Source organism: Salmo salar, chromosome 17 (genome assembly GCF_965601325.2).
Source record: "Salmo salar chromosome 17, fSalSal1, whole genome shotgun sequence".
NCBI classification, from domain to species: domain Eukaryota; kingdom Metazoa; phylum Chordata; class Actinopteri; order Salmoniformes; family Salmonidae; genus Salmo; species Salmo salar.
The window spans coordinates 30,168,285-30,190,392 of record NC_138307.1 but is presented as its reverse complement, the minus strand read 5'-3'; the positions used below and the strand labels follow the sequence as shown (position 1 = coordinate 30,190,392).

At 40.5% G+C, this 22,108-nt stretch overlaps 1 protein-coding gene across 1 annotated transcript; it reads left to right on the top strand.

Annotated features, from left to right (window-relative positions):
- The first annotated feature begins 183 nt into the window (after positions 1-183).
- Positions 184-21,363, top strand: LOC106574982 (uncharacterized). Its single transcript, XM_045698531.2, has 4 exons — positions 184-288; positions 1,298-1,546; positions 9,939-10,187; positions 14,175-21,363. Exons 2-4 carry the CDS (start codon positions 1,444-1,446, stop codon positions 15,575-15,577), a joined length of 1,755 nt encoding a protein of 584 aa, XP_045554487.1. The 5' UTR covers positions 184-288; positions 1,298-1,443; the 3' UTR covers positions 15,578-21,363.
- The last annotated feature ends 745 nt before the right edge of the window (positions 21,364-22,108 follow it).

The following is a 22,108-nucleotide window of genomic DNA, read 5'->3' as shown; positions in this document are numbered from 1 at the left end:
CTGGTTGCTCCTCATTACACACCACAGACAAGCAAATATTCTAGAAATAGCATTACACAATTAACATCTTGATCAACTCTATGCAAAGGAGATGTGTCCTGCAGGAGGCTACGACCCCTTCTCATGTAATGTGGTAGGGCCTTCCCAAGGATCCGGAATGCACGGACGGTGTTAGTGGGTGAACAGGAAGTTCCGGGAAGGCGCCCACCATTCTTCAGTATAAAGAAAGAGCCAGAACGATGCAGTCAAGAATATAACCTTCGTGTTCGTTTCTATCTATTACTACAAGTATGTAATATCACGTTTAAACTTTCTAATATCGAAAGAATATGTCATACCATTTTAGGTAATACATCCGTTAAGGTATTATCACGTTTGGTAAAGGTTTGATGTGTTTTTGTGTCAAGCCGATTGAAGAACGTGATAACTATTTTACAAGTTATCGTTACATAGTTAGAGCCTTTGGGGTTTGTCTGACGGGTGTACATCATTTTATCAAGGTCATTTCATAAAGAATCTATTTACTTGAGATTTCTGAATTCGTTTAGCAAGTTATTGATTTTGTGTAAAATTCACGAGCTGGTAAAATGGCGGCACCACTCGGTCTGCGTCAACGGATTTCTTTTTTCTTTTATTGCAACAATAATAACAATATTACAGGTCAATGCAGGGACATTCCTGTGAATACAATGAAAAAAAATGTAAAGTCCAGGCAGTGAGGGTGCAGCAGAGAGACAATTTCACGGTTGCACTACTGTTTTGAAGCTGAATGTAAAGATTATCAGTTTTCTACATGTGTACTAACATTCAGACACATTCATTTGTTTCTATCTTTATTTATAAATGTTACTATGGTGTGAACAGACATACTATTGGTTTTGATTGAAATAATACAGTGAAGACAAGGTTATTCAGGAAAATAGTACATAGTGCTGCCTAAAACAAATGGTAACCTTGTACTAAATGTTTTTTGAGTCATTTATGCATTTGTGAATTCAGGAAATCTACTATAGTTGAGTGCACTTAAGTTGTGTAGTCTGATTTAAAGTGTATACTTTGTCTAATGTGAATCAGAGCTATTGAAATGAGATCAGTGCTTGACTTGGACAGGAGCTCACCAAAGCTGAGTACCATCACTTCAAATTTCTACTGTTTGAGCTCATGTTCCTCTTATAGAATATTAGTTTTACAGTATTGTGGGGCTCCTGCACCTAAATATAAAGTGTTTTTTGAGAATAAAGAAAGTGCCTGAACTGTCAAGACTAACTTTTGTGTCCGTTTGTCTTTATTACTACAGGCCGACTCCGATTAAGTCTGAGGCCGGTAACATCAACAGTGAGGACAAACCCAGCCTGCCTCTCTCCTTCCACACTGGGTCCAAACCTACAGTCACTGGGTCCTGATTGTGACAGTGGAGCCCAGTTTGCACTGCAGGATCCAGAGATGGCATCAGTGAAGCTGGAAGACTGCAGTCAAACACTGGAGCTGAATGTCAACATTAAAGATGAAGAAGAGGAGGAGAAGATTGGGAAATCTCTTTCTCATGGTAAGAGCAGGTTCTATCTAAATAAGTTTGTTGTTCGTTCCAACTTCCCACTGTGTATGAAAAGTTGCAGTATAACTGTTTCATGATGAACTGTTTCAATGAGAAGGTAGATGTTATTTCATTCTGAGACTTGCATGGTTTGACACCAGTATTGCCAGCATTTGTTTTATTCACTGGGCTATCTGGAGTGATCACTAAATAATTGAAGTAGTTTTTTAAAGTTCTATGAAATGAGTCTGTGTAGATACTAACCCTTGTGATAGTGAGTAGAGGATGACATGCCCCAACTTGCCCACTTTTAGAATAGTTTTATTCCTCTTTTGTATTGCACAGCCTTCTTATATGAATACATACAGTGCATTCGGGAAAGTATTCAGACCCCTTGACTTTTTCCACATTTTGTTACGTTACAGCCTTATTATAAAATGTATTAAATCAAAAAAATGACACAGGTTTTTTAGAAATGTTTGTACATGTATTAAAAATTCTCAACAAAAATACCTTATTTACATAGGTATTCAGACCCTTTGCTCTGAGACTCGACATTGAGCTCAGGTGGTCCTGTTTCCATTGATTATCCTTGAGATGTTTCTACAACTTGATTGGAGTCCACCTTTGGTGAATTACATTTATTGGGCATGATTTAGAAAGTTAAACACCTTTCTATATAAGGTCCCACATTTGACAGTGCATTTCAGAGCAAAAACCAAGCCAAGAGGTCGAAGGAATTGTCCGTAGAGCTCCATGAAAGGATTATGTCGAGGTACAGATCTGGCGAAGGGTACCAAAACATTTAAAAATAAAAAGTGTAATATGTAGGTTACTCTAGGAACTACAGCCAATATTCACATTAAAAAAATAGAGAATATACAGATTTACAGTTCCAATGCTTCTACAATATCACCGGTTTCCAAAAACTCACAAAACAGATCCCAAATATTATTAAACTCTGGGCCTTTCTTTTTAACTATACAAGTACATTTTTCAAGAGCCAGGCTTGACGTTAATTATTTTAACCAATGACCAAGTGAGGGAACTGACATACTTCCAGTGGAGAGCTATTGAACGTCTAGCTTGTAATAGACAGAGGTCAACCATTTTATTTTCTCTCCTATGTAAGGAGAGATTCTCTGGGTAAAGATTTAGGAGGCATAGTTTAGGGAATAGTGGTATTGGGGTAGAGGTAATCTCAGAGACATAGCGCAGTACTGAGCTCTCAGCACATTCCTCCAGGCAATGATACAAGGTGCCTAAATGCGTGTTACATTTAACACACAGGTCTGGGGTATTGGGGTCAAATTTGTGGAGCTTAACAAGGGTGATATACAGTTGAAGTCGGAAGTTTACATACACTTAGGTTGGAGTCATTGAAACTCGTTTTTCCACCACTCCACAAATTTCTTGTAAAAAAACTATCGTTTTGGCAAGTCGGTTAGGACATCTACTTTGTGCATGACACAAGTCATTTTTCCAACAATTGTTTACAGACAGATTATTTAACTTAGAATTCACTGTATCACAATTCCAGTGGGTCAGAAGTTTACATACATTAAGTTGACTGTGCCTTTAAACAGCTTGGAAAATTCCAGAAAATTATGTTATGGCTTTAGATGCTTCTGATAGGCTAATTGACATCATTTGAGTCAATTGGAGGTGTATCCGTGGATGTATTTCAAGGCCTACCTTCAATCCCAGTGCCTCTTTGCTTGACATCATGGGAAAATCAAAATAAATCAGTCAAGACTTCAGAAAAAAAATTGTAGACCTCCACAAGTCTGGTTCATCCTTGGGAGCAATTTCCAAACTCCTGAAGGTACCACGTTCATCTGTACAAACAATAGTACGCAAGTATAAACACCATGGGACCACGCAACCGTCATACCGCTCAGGAAGGAGACGCGTTCTGTCTCCTAGAGATGAATGTACTTGCGAAAAGTGCAAGTCAATCCCAGAACAACAGGAAAGGACCTTGTGAAGATGCTGGAGGAAACAGGTACAAAAGTATATCCACAGTAAAACGAGTCCTATATCGACATAACCTGAAAGGCCGCTCAGCAAGGAAGAAGCCACTGCTTCAAAACCGCCATAGAAAAGCCAGACTACGGTTTGCAACTGCACATGGGGACAAAGATCGTACTTTTTGGAGAAATGTCCTCTGGTCTGATGAAACAAAAATAGAATTGCTTGGCCATAATGACCATCGTTATGTTTGGAGGAAAAAGGGGGAGGCTTGCAAGTCGAAGAACACCATCCCAACTGTGAAGCACGGGGTGGCAGCATCATGTTGTGGGGGTGCTTTGCTGCAGGAGGGACTGGTGCACTTCACAAAATAGATGGCATCATAAGAAGGGAAAATTATGTGGATAAACTGAAGCAACATCTCAAGACATCAGTCAGGAAGGTAATGCTTGGTTGCAAATGGGTCTTCCAAATGGACAATGACCCCAAGCATACTTCCAAAGTTGTGGCAAAATGGCTTAAGGACAACAAAGTCAAATTATTGGAGTGGCCATCACAAAGCCCTGACCTCAATCCTATAGAACATTTGTGGGCAGAACTGAAAAAGTGTGTGCGAGCAAGGTCTACCAAACTGACTCAGTTACACCAGCTCTGTCAGGAGGAATGGGCCAAAATTCACCCAACTGTGGGAAGCTTGTGGAAGGCTACCTGAAACGTTTGACCCAAGTTAAACAATTTAAAGGCAATGCTACCAAATACTAATTGAGTGCATGTAAACTTCTGACCCACTGGGAATGTGATAAAAAAGCTGAAATAAATCACTCTCTCTACTATTATTCTGACATTTCACATTCTTAAAATAAGTGTTGATCCTAACTGACCTAAGACAGGGAATTTTTACTAGGATTGTGAAAAACTGAAAAACTGAGTTTAAATGTTTTTGGCTAAGGTGTATGTAAACTTCTGACTTCTACTGTATGTACTCATTGTCCAATTGTATTGCAACAATCTCAGGTGGGTGTTTATTGTCTGTATCTGAGCTCTAGAGCATATCATACCCCAATACACTGCACATATCCAGAAGTGGACGTAGAAGTTTGTCCTTAAATGTCTTCTAAATATCTATTGGGAGCCCATCTGGACCTGCCTCTTTACCTGCCTTCATGTTGAAAATAGCATCAGATATTTCAACATCATCCACTTCCTTTTCCAGATCCAATTTAGTGTCTTCTGAACTAGAGGGAATATCAAGACCTGATTAGTTCTCAGGAGATTCAGAGTTGTAAATTGTGTCGTAGTGGGAAGCAAATGTTTGGTTTATTTCTACATGATCCATTAATAATTGTCCTTGTTAATTATGAATTGCAGGAATGGCTCGGTCTGAATTGAACTTCTTAATGCGCCAGGCCAGCAATTTACCAGGTTTTTCACCTTGATCATAGGACTGTTTCAGCCTAGTTAAGCTGTTTGCAGCCTTTGAGGTGGAACGTTCTTTATACTGAGCTTTAAGAACAAATAATTCCTTGTTTACTTCTACTGAGTTATCCAAATAATTTTCCCTCTCCATTTCTCTGATTTTCATTTTCAGCTTTAATTGATATGAAACTGGTAAAACGTATAATTTCCCCCCTAATATATGCTTTGAAAGCCTCCCATCTGGTACTCGCTGACGGTTGGTCAGTGTTCAATGTAAAATAAACCTCTATATGCACTCCAAAGTAATGTACAAAGTCCTGGTCCTGTAACTATCTGGGATGCAAACACCATCTAGAGGATACTTTTACTAGTTTTGTATCCTTATAGAATGACGACACAAGGGAACGGTCACTCTGAACAATACTATCATATCCACTTCCTGCTACATTGGGAAGCAACTATCAAGAAACTAAAGAGTAGTCTATACGAGAATATGATTTAAATATGACGAGTAACATGAATACTCCCTTTTACTTGGGTTCTGAGTCCTCCAAGGTTCACATAGATTAAAGTCCTTAATGAAATCCTGGAATTTTGTTCTCTGCGAATGGGAAGTGTCTAACCAGAGGAGCGATCTAGATGAGGATCAATAGTGCAATTAAAAACCCCTGCCATTAGGACTTAGCCTCCATTCCTGGTAATCAATAGAAATTAATTCTCAAATAATTTTATCCCGATTGTTTTTTTTATTTTTATTATTATTATTTTTTTCCCCCCCACCTTTATTTAACCAGGTAAGCTAGTTGAGAACAAGTTCTCATTTACAACTGCGACCTGGCCAAGATAAAGCAAAGATCATCATCATTAGGACCATAAACATTAACCAGATGAATATGCTCATTCAAAGAGTTTCCTGTATCAGAATGTATCTACCACATGTATCAGTTATAATAGTATCCACTTGAAACGGAACAGATTTGTGAATTAAAACCATAACACCATGAGAATGAGAGGAGAAACAGGATGCTATTACTTGCCATCTCCTACATACTTTCAGTAGCTCAGCCTTCAACAAGTGAGTTTCTTCTAGGAACACAATAGATGAAGTTGTTAAGCCTAGTAATAACCTGTTTAAACTTGGATAGTTTACAAACTCCACAGACATTCCATAAACTACATTTCAGTTTTGCATTTGAAGTCATTTAACCAAGATGTAAACATGGAATAAGCTAAAGCATAAAGGCATATCTAAAATATGTTTAGTAACCACAAGGAATGCAGGAATATTTTGTAGTGAGAAAAATATGTAAAGATCTGTTGGAACAAACAAAAATAAATCTATCCTAACAGTAAAACACTGAATCCCATTCCACTGTTCTCCCTAACCGAGACACCCAACGCTTCCTCTCCCACCTCCCTCTAATCATTGAGTGTAGCCTGGTGGACGACTGATCCATTAAAGGGAGCAGTCTAACCTAAGCGACTCTAAACAAAACAGTGCCTCCTACCTTCTCTCGGCCATTACTCCTCACGAACAAAACAAAAGGCATATCTAGCAAGATGTTATGTAAAATATCACATAGTATTTGTTTGAAAAGAAGAAAAGAATAGCTCCGCCTAAAACAGGGGTAGTGGCCAGACAGAAGCCACTCCTCAATAAAAGGCACATGACAGCCTGCTTGGAGTTTTCCAAAAGGCACCTAAAGGACTCTGACCATGAGAAACAAGATTCTCTGGTCTGATGAAACCAAGATTGAACTCTTTGGCCTGAATGCCAAGCGTCACGTCTGGAGGAAACCTGGCACCATTCCTACGGTGTAGCATGGTGGTGGCAGCATCATGCTGTGGGCATGTTTTTCAGCAGCAGAGACTGGGAGACTAGTCAGGATCGAGGGAAAGATGAACGGAGCAAAGTACAGAGCTCCTTGATGAAAACCTGCTCCAGAGCACTCAGGACCTCATACTGGGGTGACGGTTCACCTTCCAACAGGACGACTACCCTAAGCACACAGCCAGGACAACGCAGGAGTGGCTTCGGAACAAGTATCTGAATGTCCTTGAGTGGCCCAGCCAGAGCCCAGACTTAAACCCAATCGAACATCTCTGGAGAGACCTGAAAATAGCTGTGCAGTGACACATCCAACCTGACGGAGCTTGAGAGGATCTGCAGATCCGAATGGGAGAAACTCCCCAAATACAGGTGTGCCAAGCTTGTAGCATCATTCCCAAGAAGACTTGAGGCTGTAATCGCTGCCAAAGGTGCTTCAACAAAGTACTAAGTAAAGGGTCTGAATACTTATGTAAATGTGATATTTCCGTTTTTTATTTGTATTCAGTTAGCAAGAGATAGGTTTTATGACAAACAGGGAAATGGTTCCTTTAATTTTAGAAACACTTAAAATAAGGATTGTGTTTTGTGTAGGCTTACCCTGGTGTGATGTTTTGATAACCGTGTAAATTTCTCTCAGACAAGTTGACTTGTATCAATATATTCCGCTCTATTTCCTCTCAGATTATAAAACTCTAATTAGCATCAAAGTAGCCATCATGGAAAATAACATCACTGCATCACTGTAGCATATTTATGCATTACTAAATTTGACTAACATTAGTTCACCCAGAGATCCTTTGCCTAGATTCAGCACTCTTGTCCAGATCATCATGGCATTTGTAGTTCTTTATGATAGCCACATTAGCAGCTAATTAACATTTAATTTTTGTTGTTGGTAAATACAGGCGACTATATTGATACCTCACCTTGTCCTAGAGAGATTTACACGGTTATCAAAACACCATGCCAGGGTAAGCCTACAGGAAACACGGCCCTTATTTTAAGTGTTTCTAAAAATCCTCTGAGAGAAATGAATGGTGGAAAAAGGATTGGAACCATTTCCCTGTTTGACTGCTAGGTTTTTTTATGGGTATTTTTTATTTATTCTATGGTACTCTATTGGTATGCAGCTACCCAAAGCTAGAGGGGTGTGGATGAGCTGAGAATTTTTTTGGCGAACAAGGAAAAAAAGTGGAATGGGGGATTGCACATGGCTTCTGGAAGATCTGATGAAGGAGAAGATGGTGGACAAGGAAAAAAAGGAGAAAGGTGGAATACGTTTTGAGTGAATATGTAATGGAGGATCACACAGAACTTTTAGAAGAGCTACAGGAGGAAAGTGAACGTGATGAGTGAGGATGAATTTACTGCAATGGCCGGTGCAATGATGACCCCCGAGATGGAGCTGAGTGTAGAGGGAAGCAGTGTGGTGAGGAAGGAGCTGAGTGTAGAGGGAAGCAGTGTGGTGAGGAAGGAGCTGAGTGTAGAGGGAAGTTGAGTTGATGAAAGTAACTGAGTGGACTCTGATTGATTGTTTCTCCTCTGTCCAGAGGAGATTATGCGATTAGGAACAAGAACTGTGACTCGACTTGCTCTCCAGAACAGGGCGGCATTGAAAGAAGTGATAATGGGATTAGGTTTAAGTGTTAAGGAGGAGCAGTTGAAATGGAATATTCCAGGTGTTTGTGATGCCCGCCGTTTGGTGAGACATAGATCCAGTGTAGAGCCTTGGGAAACAGAAGACATTCTGTCATGCTGAGTTTTGATGCAGAGTCTCTGCCAGAAGGGTAAAGGTAGGAAGTGTCAGTTATCCCGTGGGCGCTTTTGTTCCGTAAATACTACAGTGTTTTAGGTGTCAGGTTTATGGGCCTGTTGCAGCAGTGTGTAGGAGTGAGAATAAGGAATGTGTGGTATCGTGGAGAAAGTTCTGTTTGTTAGTTGTGGGGGGGCCAATGGGGCTGGAGATCTGAGGTGTCAGGTGAGAGAAAGGCAGATTGAGGTTGCCAGGGTTACAGTAGTACAGAAAGTGTTGTATGTCGATGCAGTAAAGAGAGTGGTAGAGGAAGATGGGTACAGGGTAAGTGATCTTGAGAGGAAGTGGTCTGGCGTAGGACTAGATAGGGTTAAATAGTGAAATGGGGTGGTGGGTTTTTGTCGTGGAAAATCACCACATAGGGACTAAGTGAAACTTAAATGAATCGTTCTTTATTATCAGCAAGCTGGAGAGGTTCCAACAAACCTAAAGCACCATAGTACACGTCGGTCTGGAGCTCTGCCGGGGCAGTCCTGTTAGTTCTCCTATATACTGCTTAGACAAGTTATATTTGTATGATTTAGCTTATTCATTATTCATCATTAACGTTTAGTTCCTGCATGTGACCGACCAGTACCTCATGAGGCTTCTTCTCTCCAAGCTGAGACCTTGAAACTGAGAGATCCCTTTTGGTAAATACAAGCTGAAATAAATCACTCTCTCTACTGTTATTCTGACATTAAAACATTCTTAAAATAAAGTGGTGATCCTAACTGACCTAAGACAGGGAATCTTTACTAGGATTAAATGTCAGGAATTGTGAAAAACTGAGTTTAAATGTATTTTGCTAAGGTTTATGTAAACTTCCGACATTAACTGTATGTGAATTTGTGAAATCTACTATAGGTTAACTGCACTTACCTTACTTACCTAATTTAAAGAGTCTACTTTGTCTAATTTGGATGAATTAATGTTTTATTGGCAATGCTTACCTACCTGATCTATTGAAATGAGTATCAGCACCTCACATTTCTACTGTTTGAGCTACATTTACATTTTAGTCATTTAGCAGACGCTCTTATCCAGAGCGACTTACAGTAGTGAATGCATACATTTCATACATTTTTTTTTTTCTTTTTTCGCACTGGTCCCCCGTGGGAATCGAACCCACAACCCTGGCGTTGCAAACACCATGCTCTACCAACTGAGCTCAACATGAGCTCACGCTCATGTTCCTCTAATAGAATATTAGCTCAACAGTATTGTGGAGCTCCTGCACCTAAATATAAACAGTACCGGTAGCTATTTCAGTCCAAGTCGTGTGGTGAATTAGATAATTGAACAAGAAGAAATGTATAATATATTTTTAGAGAATAAAGAAAGTGTCAGAACTGTCAAGACAATAACTTGTCTGTTTCTCATTATTACTACAGGACGACTCAGATTAAGTCTGAGGCCGGTAACATCAACAGTGAGGACAAACCCAGCCTGCCTCTCTCCTTCCACACGGAGTCCAAACCTACAGTCACTGGGTCCTGATTGTGAAAGTGGAGCCCAGTTTGCACTGCATGATCCAGAGATGGCATCAGTGAAGCTGGAAGACTGCAGTCAAACACTGGAGCTGAATGTCAACATTAAAGATGAAGAGGTGGAGGAGAAGATTGGGAAATCTGTTTCTCATGGTAAGAGCAGGTTCTATCTAACTACTGTAAATTCCGGACTATAAGCCGCAACTTTTTTCTCACGCTTTGAACCTCGCGGCTTAAACAATGACGCGGCTAATATATGGATTTTTCCCGCTTTCAAATTTAAAAAAACAAAACAAAAAAAACACATTCTGTGACGTGCTCAGTTTTTTGCCGGCATGAAGCTTTCATTAGACCAATGAAATTGCCGAACGGGTTAAGGTCAAACAGTGACGAGAGCGACAATGAAAACGATCCAATATCGGATGAAGCAATTCTGAGGCTATTCAACTCCGACACCGAAGGAGATGACTTCAGTGGTTTCTGTGCACAGGAGGAGGAAGATAGTGACCAATGACTTTCTTGGTACGCTACTGTTTACTGCTAATTGTTTATTTTTTGTTACAAGCCGTGTTTCGTTAAAGCCTATTTATTTTTGTTACAAGCCGTGTTTCGTTAAAGCCTGTGTAAAGTTAATTTGTTTCAATGTACCGGTAGGCACCTGCGGCTTATAGACATGTGCGGCTTATTTATGTTCAAAATAATACTTTTTTTTTAATTCAGTGGGTGCGGCTTATGTTCAGGTGCGCTCAATAGTCCGGAAATTACGGTAAGTTTTTGTTGTTCGTTCCAACTTCCCACTACGAATGAAAAGTTGCAGTAGAACTGTTTCATGATGAACTGTTACAATGAGAAGGTAGATGTTATTTCATGCTACTCAGACTTGCATGGTTGAACACCAGTTTTGCCAACATTTTGTTTTATTCACTGGGCTATCTGGAGTGATCAGAGTAGACTAAAGAAGTGAAGTAGACAAACTGCCAGTGTTTTAAAGTTCTATGAAATGAGTCTGTGTAGTTACTAACCCTTGTGATGTTGAGTGGAGGATGATATGAAATGAGTCTGTGTAGTTACTAACCTTTGTGATAGTGAGAGGATGACACACCCCTTTTTAGCTTTCAACTCTTACCCACTTTTAGAATTGTTTTGTGACAACTGCTGATGTTAAAAGGGCTTTGTAAAATAAATGTGATTGTTTGATGTACAGTACCAGTCTAAATTTTGGACACCTACTCATTCAAGGGTTTTTCTTTCTTTCTACATTGTAGAATAATAGTGAAGACATCAAAACTATGAAATAACACATATGGAATCATGTAGTAAATAACATATTTTTTTTGATATTCTTCAAAGTAGCCACCTTGATGACAGCTTTGCAAACTCTTGGCATTCTCTCAACCAGCTTCATGAGGTAGTCACCCGGAATGCATTTCAATTAACACCTGTGCCGCCTTTAAAGTTAATTTGTGGCATATCTTTCCTTAACCTCTATGGGCTAGGTGGGACGCAAGCGTCCCACCCGTGGTGCACTCCATCAACAGCAGGTGCATTTCAAGAGCGGCAAATTTGAATCCAAATAAATGTCAAAATTCTAATTTTTCAAACATACAACTATTTTACACCCTTTGAAAGATAAACATCTCCTTAATCTAACCACGTTTTACGATTTCAAAAAGGTTTTACGGCGAAAGCATAAATTTAGAGTATGTTAGGACAGTACATTTACAAGAGTTGTGTGTAATGTTGTGCCAATTCAAAGACAGGCGTCACCAAAACCATAAAATCAGCTAAAATTATGCACTAACCTTTTACAATCTCCAACAGATGACACTCCTAGGACATTGTGTTAGACAATGCATGCATTTTTAGTTCTATCAAGTTCATATTTATATCCAAAAACAGCGTTTTACTGTGGCGTTGATGTTCAGGAAATCGTTTCCCTCCAATAACCGGCATTCAAGTCAGCACCACTAATTAAAATTAGAAAACATTGGTAGAATATTATATTGTCATTTAAAGAATTATAGATTTACATCTCTTGAACGCAATCAACTTGCCAGATTTAAAAATAACCTTACTGGGAAATCACACTTTGCAATAATCTGAGCACTGCGCCCAGAAAAATACGCGTTGCGATACAGACTAGCCGCCATGTTGGGGAGATCTAAAATCGAAAATACTATGTAAATAATCCATTACCTTTGATTCTCTTCATCAGATGTCACTTCCAGGTATCACAGGTCCATAACGAATGTAGTTTTGTTCAAAAAAGCTCATCATTTATGTCCAAAAATCTCCGTCTTGTTAGCACATGATCTAAGCCCGCCGGACTTCACTTCATGAACGAGGGGAAAAAATATATTTACGTTCGTTCAAACATGTCAAACGTTGTATAGCATAAATCATTAGGGCCTTTTTTAACCAGAACATGAATAATATTCAAGGTGGACGAATGCATTCTCTTTTATAACGTATTGGAACGAGGGTACCCAACATGAACTCGCGCGCCAGGTGTCTAATGGGCCATCATCGTTCCATGGCTCTTGTTCGGTCAGATCTCCCTCCAGAAGACTCAAAACACTTTGTAAAGGCTGGTGACATCTAGTGGAAGCAATAGGAAGTGCCAAAATATTCCTCAGCCCCTGTGTTTTTCAATGGCATAGGTTTAAAGGTAATACAGCACATCAGGTATCCACTTCCTGTCAGAAAATGTCTCAGGGTTTTGCCTGCCAAATGAGTTCTGTTATACTCACAGACACCATTCAAACAGTTTTAGAAACTTTAGGGTGTTTTCTATCCATATATAATAAGTATATGCATATTCTAGTTACTGGGTAGGATTAGTAACCAGATTAAATCGGGTACATTTTTTTATCCAGCCGTGCAAATACTGCCCCCTAGCCCTAACAGGTTAATGCTTTTGAGCCAATCAGTTGTGTTGTGATAAGGTAGGTGTGGTATACAGAAGAGAGCCCTATTTGGTAAAAGACCAAGACCATATTATGGAAAGAACAGCTCAAATAAGCAAAGAGAAACGACATTCCATCATTACTTTAAGACCTGAAGCTCAGTCAATCCGGAACATTTCAAGAACTTTGACAGTTTCTTCAAGTGCTATGATGAAACTGGCTTTCATGAAGACAGCCACAGGAAAGGAAGACCCAGAGTTACCTCTGCTGCAGGGGATAAGTTCATTAGAGTTACCAACCTCAGAAATTGCAGCCCAAATAAATGCTTTAGAGTTCAAGTAACAGACACATCAACATCAACTGTTCAGAGGAGACTGCGTGAATCAGATTGCTGCAAAGAAACCACTACTAAAGCACACCAATAAGAAGAGACTTGCTTGGGCCAAGAAACACGAGCAATGGACATTAGACCTGTGGAAATCTGTCCTTTGGTCTGATGAGTCCAAATTTCAGATTTTTGCTTTTAACCGCTGTGTCTTTGTGAGACTCAGAGTAGGTGACCGGATGATTTCCGCATGTGTATTTCCTACCGTGAAGCATGGAGGAAGTGTGATGTTGCGGGGGTGCTTTGCTGGTGACACTATGATTTATTTAGAATTCAAAGCACACATAACCAGCATGGCTACCACAGCATTCTGCAGCGATACGCCATTCCATCTGGTTTGGGCTTAGTGGAACTCATTTTGTTTTTCAACAAGACAATGACCCAACACACCTCCAGGCTGTGTAAGGGCTATTTGACCAAGAAGGAGAGTGATGGAGTGATGCATCAGATGACCTGGCCTCCACAATCACCCGACCTCAACCCAATTGAGATAGTTTGGGATGAGTTGGATCGCAGCGTGAAGGAAAAGCAGCCAACAATTGCTCAGCATATGTGTGAACTTCAAGACTGTTGGAAAAGCATTCCAGGTGAAGCTGGTTGAGAGAATGCCAAGAGTATGCAAAGCTGTCAAGGCAAAATAAAATATGTTTTGATTCATTTTAACACTTTTTTGGTTACTACATGAGTCCATATGTGTTATTTCATAGTTTTGATGTCTTCACTATTATTATTCAATGTAGAAAATAGTAAAAATAAAGAAAAACCCTTGAATGAGTAGGTGTGTCCAAACTTTTGACTGGTACTGTATATCACACCAACTGACTGGTTCTTCTGATGTTGTTCACACAGGAAACCATGTTGAGACATTCTCTACATCGAGAGAGCAACAGCAGGAAGATCACAGAGCTAAGAGGTCTCACCACTGCCCACATTGTGAGGAGATTTTCCCAATTCTATCAAAGTTAAAAATACACCTAAAAATACATGCAGGAGAGAATCTGTATTTCTGCACTGACGGTGGGAAGAATTTCACAACATCAAAGGCAGTTCAACAGAGAGCGCACACAGGAGAGAAGCCTTACTCCTGCTCTGACTGTGGAAAGAGTTTCACTCGACTGGGCGACCTAAAAATACATGAACGTATACATACAGGAGAGAAGCCTTACTCCTGCTCTAATTGTGTAAAATGCTTCACAACATCAGGTGAGCTAAAAGTTCATCAGAGAACACACACAGGAGAGAAGCCTTACTTCTGCTCTAACTGTAGGGCGAGTTTCTCTCAACTGGGAAACTTAAAACAACATGAACGTATACACACAGGAGAGAAGCCTTACTCCTGCTCTGACTGTGGAAAATGCTTCACAACATCAGGTGAGCTAAAAGTTCATCAGAGAACACACACAGGAGACAAGCCTTACTTCTGCTCTGACTGTAGGGCGAGTTTCTCTCAACTGGGAAACTTAAAACAACATGAACGTATACACACAGGAGAGAAGCCTTATTCCTGCTCTGACTGTGGAAATAGTTTCTCTCGACTGGGCCACTTTAAAACACATGAACATATACATACAGGCGAGAAGCCTTACTCCTGCTCTGACTGTGGAAAGAGTTTCTCTCGACGGGGCGACCTAAAAATACATGAACGTATACATACAGGAGAGAAGCCTTACTCCTGCTCTAATTGTGTAAAATGCTTCACAACATCAGGTGAGCTAAAAGTTCATCGGAGAACACACACAGGAGAGAAGCCATACTCCTGCTCTGACTGTAGGGCGAGTTTCTGTCAACTGAGCCACCTAAAACAGCATGAACGTATACACACAGGAGAGAAGCCTTACTCCTGCTCTGACTGTAGGAAGAGTTTCTCTCAATCGAGCCACCTAAAACAACATGAACGTATACACACGGGAGAAAAGTCTTACTCCTGCTCTGACTGCGGAAAATGCTTCACAACATCATCTGAGCTAAAAGTTCATCAGAGAACACACACAGGAGAGAAGCCTTACTTCTGCTCTGACTGTAGGGCGAGTTTCTCTCAACTTGGAAACTTAAAACAACATGAACGTATACACACAGGAGAGAAGCCTTACTCCTGCTCTGACTGTGGGGCGAATTTCTCTCAACCGTGCAACCTAAAAAATCATGAACGTATACACACAGGAGAGAAGCCTTATTCCTGCTCTGACTGTAGGAAGAGTTTCTCTCAAATGGGCCACTTAAAAAGACACCAAGGTATACATAAAGGAGAGTAGCCTTACTACTGCTCTGACTGTGGAAAATGTTTTAAATCATCAGCTGAGCTAAACGGTCATCGGAGAACAGTCACAGGAGAGAGGCTTTTCTTCTGCTCTTACTGGGGCAAGAGTTTCTCCCGTTTGGGCAATGTAAAAACCCACCAACGGCTACACACTTGAGAGAAGCCTCATCTGTTCTCTCAGACCAGCTGAGATTAGTCACTCCACTTAATTCTTATCTCATAAAATAATTGGCAACGTTGAATTGAACAATGCAGAGAACAGGGAGCATTATAGAATGTTAGCCTCCCTTTACTGATCAGTGTGCATCTTGTCAGTTTTGCTGTGTTTTTTTAGTTTCTACTGTTTTTCTTCACATTTTCAAACAGCCATTTCAATTTTACAACTGGGCTATACATGTGGGTGAGGTTTTTTCTCGCCTGAGTAGCCTCGTTTCACTGCCAAAAATACTAGTGTTGCGAAATAACAACACAATGTCAAATACAGGTAGCCTAGTCAAGTAATTAACATCCAATCACGTTAACCATTACTCTCTTGCAGGAATTCCTCTAACGGTCCGTATGTAGCCAAACGTAGCTGCCACTCATTCCTTTTGCTCGAAAATTGATTAATGGTTAAAAAAAGTAAGGCCCGCATCCATAGAGACACATACCAGCTCTGCTGGTAGTACTGCTACTACCAGCAGTACTACACCTGCTTCCATGAGCACATCCAATGCTAGCATCAGTAATTCTCCATTTGTTGTTTGCCCAGCTAGCATGGACACTGACAGTTGTGAATCTGATGCAGCCGAAGAGCTACTGCCCCTTTATCCGGGAAAGCACCGAACAACAGACAGGGATGTTGGACCATCGAAGAAGTGCAAATATGATAACTACATTGATTTGGGATTTACTTATATTGGGAATAGTGCCTTTCCTCAGTCACAGTGTGTTTATATCTCACAACTCGATGAAACCTTCACTCTTGCGCAGACATTTAGAAAAAAAACATGCCAATTTGAAAAATAAGCCGCAGGAGTTTTTTGAATGAGAATTAAGACGACTTTCGCGTAGTAAGACATGTATAAAAGCAACAGATACCATTAATAAGAAGGGGCTCGAAGCGTCTTATATGGTGAGCTACCGAGTGGCTAGGACAGGCAAGCACCATACTATTGTGGAAGACTTCATTCTTCCTGCTTCAGCGGATATGGCTGGAGGAAAAGGCCAAAAAACGATACGGTTTCACGACGCATCAGTGACATGGCAGGAGATGTTTTGAAACAATTACTGCTTCGCATACAAGCCAGTGAATTCTATGCATTACAGCTGGATGAGTCAACAGACATGACGGGCCTGGCACAGCTCCTGGTATATGTCCGTTACGTTTTTGGGGGTCAATAAAGAAAGACATCCTCTTCTGCAAACCAGGACAACAGGATATCTTTTTAAAGTACTGGACAGCTTTGTGACATCAAATGGACTTTGGTGGTCAGGATGTGTTGGTATCTGTACTGATGGCGCGAAAGCCATGACAGAGAGACATAGTGGAGTGGTATGCGCGTGCAAGCAGTTGCTCCCGACGCTACTTGGGTACACTGCAGCATCCACCGAGAGGCTCTTGCTGCCAAGGGAATGCTTGACAGCTTGAAATATGTTTTGGACACTACAGTGAAAATGGTTAGCTTTGTTAAAGCAAGGCCCCTGAACTCTTGTGCATTTTCTGCACTATGCAATGATATGGGCAGCGACCATGTAACGCTTTCACAACATACAGAAGTGCGCTGGTTATCAAGGGGCAAAGTATTGACACGTTTTTTGGAATTGAGAGACAAGCTTAAAGTTTTCTTCACTGACCATAATTTTCACTTGTCTGACCGCTTGCATGATGAGTTCCTCACACAACTGGCCTATCTGGGTGATGTTTTTTCTCACCTGAATGATCTGAATCTAGGATTACAGGGACTCTCCGCAGCTATATTCAATGTGCGGGACAAAATTGAGGCTATGATTAAGAAGTTGGAGCTCTTCTCTGTCTGCATTAACAAGGACAACACACAGGTCTTTCCATCATTGTATGATTTTTTTGTGTGCAAATGAACTCAAGCTTCCGGACAATGTCAAATGTGATATAACGAAGCACCTGAGTGAGTTGGGTGCGCAATTACACAGGTACTTTCCTGAAACGGTTGACACAAACAGCTGGATTCTTTATCCCTTTCATGCCCTGCCTCCAGTCCACTTACCGATATCTGAACAAGAACGCCTCATCAAAATTGCAACGAGGTTCTGTGAAAATGGAATTTAATCAGATGCCACAGCCAGATTTCTGGATTGGGCTGCGCTCAGAGTATCCTGGTTTGGCAAATCGCGCTGTTAAGACACTGATGCCCTTTGCAACCACGTACTTATGTGAGAGTGGATTCTCGGCCCTCACTAGCATAAAAACTAAATACAGGTACAGACTGTGTGTGGAAAATGATTTAAGACTGAGCCTCTCTCCAATACAACCCAACATTGCAGAGTTATGTGCATCCTTTCAAGCAGACCCTTCTCATTAACTTGTGGTGAATTATTCACAATTTTCAATTAACAAGTAAGGTTTTATATGTAAGATGGTTAAATAAAGAGCAAAATGTATTATTATTTGTGCTCTGGTCCTATAAGAGCTCTTTGTCACGTCCCACGAGCCGGGTTGTGACAAACTCACACTCATTCTTATGTTTAATAAGTGTATCGTATAGTGTGTGTGTGACAGGCTTACAATATTTGAGAGTGCGCTGACCCTGGTGCTAGAGGGGGTACGCAGCTGAATGTTTGAAGGGGTACGGGACTATAAACATTTTGGGAATGTGTAATGCTGATGGGAAGACTAGGGTATGGAGAAAACCATGAGTACATGCATCCATGCCGTGTATCAGCATTGCAGGCTGGTGGTGTGATGTGTGTTTTCATGGCACACATTGGGCCCCTTGATAAAAGTGGAGCAACATTTGAATGCCACAGGATACCTAAACATCATTGCCAATCAGGTGCATCCCTTCATGGCAGCAGTGTATCCAGCTGCAAAATGATTTTCTTTCAGCAGGATTATGCCCCATGCCACAAGGCTTGTCCAGGGATGGTTCCACGAACATACGTGAATTCAGCTTACTGCACTGGCCTGCTGAGTCACCAGATCTCAATCCAATTGAGCATCTGTGAGAGGAGATGGAACAAGCTATTCGCAGTAGAGATCCACTCCCAGCCAACCCGACACAACTGTGGGAAGCATTGGAGTCATCATGGCCCAGCATCCCTGTGGGTTTCTTTCGACACCATGTGGAGTCCATGGCCTGACGAATTGAGGCTGTACTGAGGACAAAGGGGATTGCAACTCAATATTAGGAAGGTGTTCCTAATGTTTTGTACACTCAGTGCCAAAGGAAAGTATTCAGACCCCTGGACTTTTTCCACATTTTGTTACGTTACAGCCTTATAATAAAATCGATTTAAATAAAAAATGTCCTCAATCTACACACAATAGCCCATAATGACAAATTGAAAACAAGTGTTATTTATTATTTGCAAAAAATAACAAAGTATTCATACCCTTTGCTATGAGACTCGAAATTGTTCTCAGGTGCATCCTGTTTCCATTAAGTATCCTTGTGATGTTTCAACAACTTGATTGGAGTCCACTTGGTAAATTCAATTCAAACAGGCTCACACCTGTCTATATAAGGTCCCGCAGTTGACAGTGCATGGTGAAGCATGGTGGTGGCATCATCATGCTGTGGGTATGTTTTTCAACGGCAGGGACTGGGAGAGTCGTCAGGATCGAGGGAAAGTTGAACGGAGCAAAGTACAGAGAGATCCTTGATGAAAACCTGCTCCCGAGTGCTCAGGACCTCACACTGGGGCGAAGGTTCACCTTCCAACAGGACAACGACGCTAGCACACAGCTAAGACAATGTTTGCAAAAATTTCGAAAAACCTGATTTGCGTTGTAATTTGCGGGTATTGTGTGTAGATTGATGAGGAAAAAACTATTTAATAAATTTTAGAATAATGCTGTAACGTAACAAAATATGGAAAAAGTCAAGGGGTTTGAATCCTTTTTGAATGCACTGTATCAGATAAAGATGATGTGATGATCAGTTTTCAGCATTAGTTTCGGTGGATTATTTTTATATTAGCAAACACGTTTTGTTTAATGAGAAACAGGCTATGAATTGACTAGTGTTTATTAAATTGTCTTTTAATGCTAGATTCATTAGTTAAGTCATTGATGAATTTATTTTGACTGTTAAAGTTTAATTGATATAATGTTTGTACATTAATTTGTTCTGGGCAACATCTTCTCTTGTGTATAGTTTTAAATGAAACAAACAGTTTTAATTGAAATAGTGTCTATATATATATATATATAAACCAAATTTGATCCTATTCACATTCTCACAAACAAATGGCCTACACTGTGTATATACAATTGTTGACATCCGATGGTCATTCTTATGATGGGTTGCAAAATGCAGGATCCTTCCAAGTTGAACCCACCAGAGGGGGACTGTCATAACTGGCCTGTGAGGATCAGGTTACAATGGATGACGGTTCTACAGAGATATCTCTCCCTCCCAAAGAGGGGGAGAAGTATAGAGGGATTGATTGGGGGGGGGGGGGGGGGGGTTATGACCTCATGCCCATCGTAAGGCAACACCCCAACTCCATTCTGTTCTCTAATGTGAGAGACTGGAATGTCTGTGTGCCATAGGAAGAGTTTACAGCCCAAAACTACACAACATCAAATAAATGGACTTTGGGACATGTATATTTGATCAGCCAAATGGTGGAAACAATGATGGATGGAATATGAAAATGAATGTCTATTTTATGATGTTCTTAAAAGTGAAATGAGGATGTTATAACGAAAACATTAACTTGAAGAGTTTTCATAATGTATATGTGATGTTTACATACTTTGTTGTGTAGAAAATATCCAGATGAAAGAATGTTTTGGTGACGATAAGACTGTGGTTTTAGTTGTCCAAACGAGATCATAGAAAATCCTAATACCTTGCCTTGTAACTAGCTACGCCCTAGGGAACCCAGAGAGTGTGTCATAAAGATGGAAACGCCCCTTTCTACTCTACGGTATAAAACATGAGTTAAGAATTTACATATCAGACTAAGTTGACCACGTGCTGCAACCGAGGTCTATGACGAGTCGTGACCCCGAAACTCAACACGAGGTTGAAGACAAAGTAAATCTCTGAACAATCAAGTTTATGGTGGAGCTATTCTAAGTTCTGTATCTAGGAAGTTGAATTTAAGCAGGACCATCCGGCTATTCTTTTCAAGTCACCGGTTGTCTACACGGCCCTCTTACCAACGCCGGGAGCATCGACACGGCTGATTAGCCTCCTCATAAGCCCACTCTCACAGAACGAGTCCAAGGAAACTGACAACTAAGAGAAAGGACATTGTGACATAATTTGGAAAATCAGAGACTTACACCTGAAGACGAATGAACAAGGCGTTGGCCAAACCTTTCCCACTAAGCGGAACTCGACCCACAAAGAGATACCCAACAGAGACCTTCAACACGTAAATACATGCATTACACTTTTTACCCATAACAGGGGCAGTTCAGGGCAAGGTGTTAAGGCTGAAACTAAGCATAGTTTACAAATGTTGAATCTCTCTTCTCTCTCATTGGTCCACTAGGGACCTGTTGCCATTGTATGAAGTTCTAACCAATAACCTAGACTGTTTGTGTATATGTATCTTATGTTATCATTAGGAAATAAATAATCAACTCAATTTGTGTGGTACGAAATAATTAGTGAGACCCGGGTTTGTGAAGATTTACTAATTATGCAACGTTCAGAATGAGATCATTATTTATTTTACTAGGCAAGTCAGTTAAGAACAAATTCTTATTTTTAATGACAGCCTAGGAACAGTGGGTTAACTGCCTTGTTCAGGGGCAGCTCGGGGATTTGATCTTGCAACCTTTTGGTTGCTAGTCCAACACTCTAACCACTAGGCTACCAGCTGCCCCATTGCCCACTTTAATAAATGGATCACTAGTCACTTTAAATAATGCCACTTTAATAATATTTACAAATCTTACAATACTCATCTCATATGTTTATACTGTGTCTTATACCATTTATTGCATGATGCCTATGCCGCTCATCCATATATTTATATGTACATATTCTTATTCCATCCCTTTAGATTTGTCTGTATTAGGTAGTTGTTGTGGAATTGTTAGATTACTTGTTAGATATTACTGCGCTGTCGGAACTAGAAGCACAAGCATGTCACTACACTCGCATTAACATCTGCATGTGACCCAATAAAATTTGATTTGAGCATGTGGTTGATGTCACAAGAAATTATAAAAATGTTTAAAAAATGTAATTACTTGCGATTCATCACCACTAGGGGTCACTTATCCCTGAAAGCTTAAATCCCACTGGATTCCAGCAAAGGCGGGACTTCCAACAATACCAGCTCAGTAATGTGGGAGTTGGTTCGAATGAGCTCGCAAATGTAATTG

Bases quoted from the DNA above. Each gene is read 5' to 3' on its own strand.
- LOC106574982 (XM_045698531.2), top strand. From the start codon at position 1,444: ATGGCATCAGTGAAGCTGGAAGACTGCAGTCAAACACTGGAGCTGAAT. The intron at 1,547-9,938 runs GTAAGAGCAGGT...TTATTACTACAG, and splicing joins TGGGAAATCTCTTTCTCATG to GACGACTCAGATTAAGTCTG. The intron at 10,188-14,174 runs GTAAGAGCAGGT...TTGTTCACACAG, and splicing joins TGGGAAATCTGTTTCTCATG to GAAACCATGTTGAGACATTC.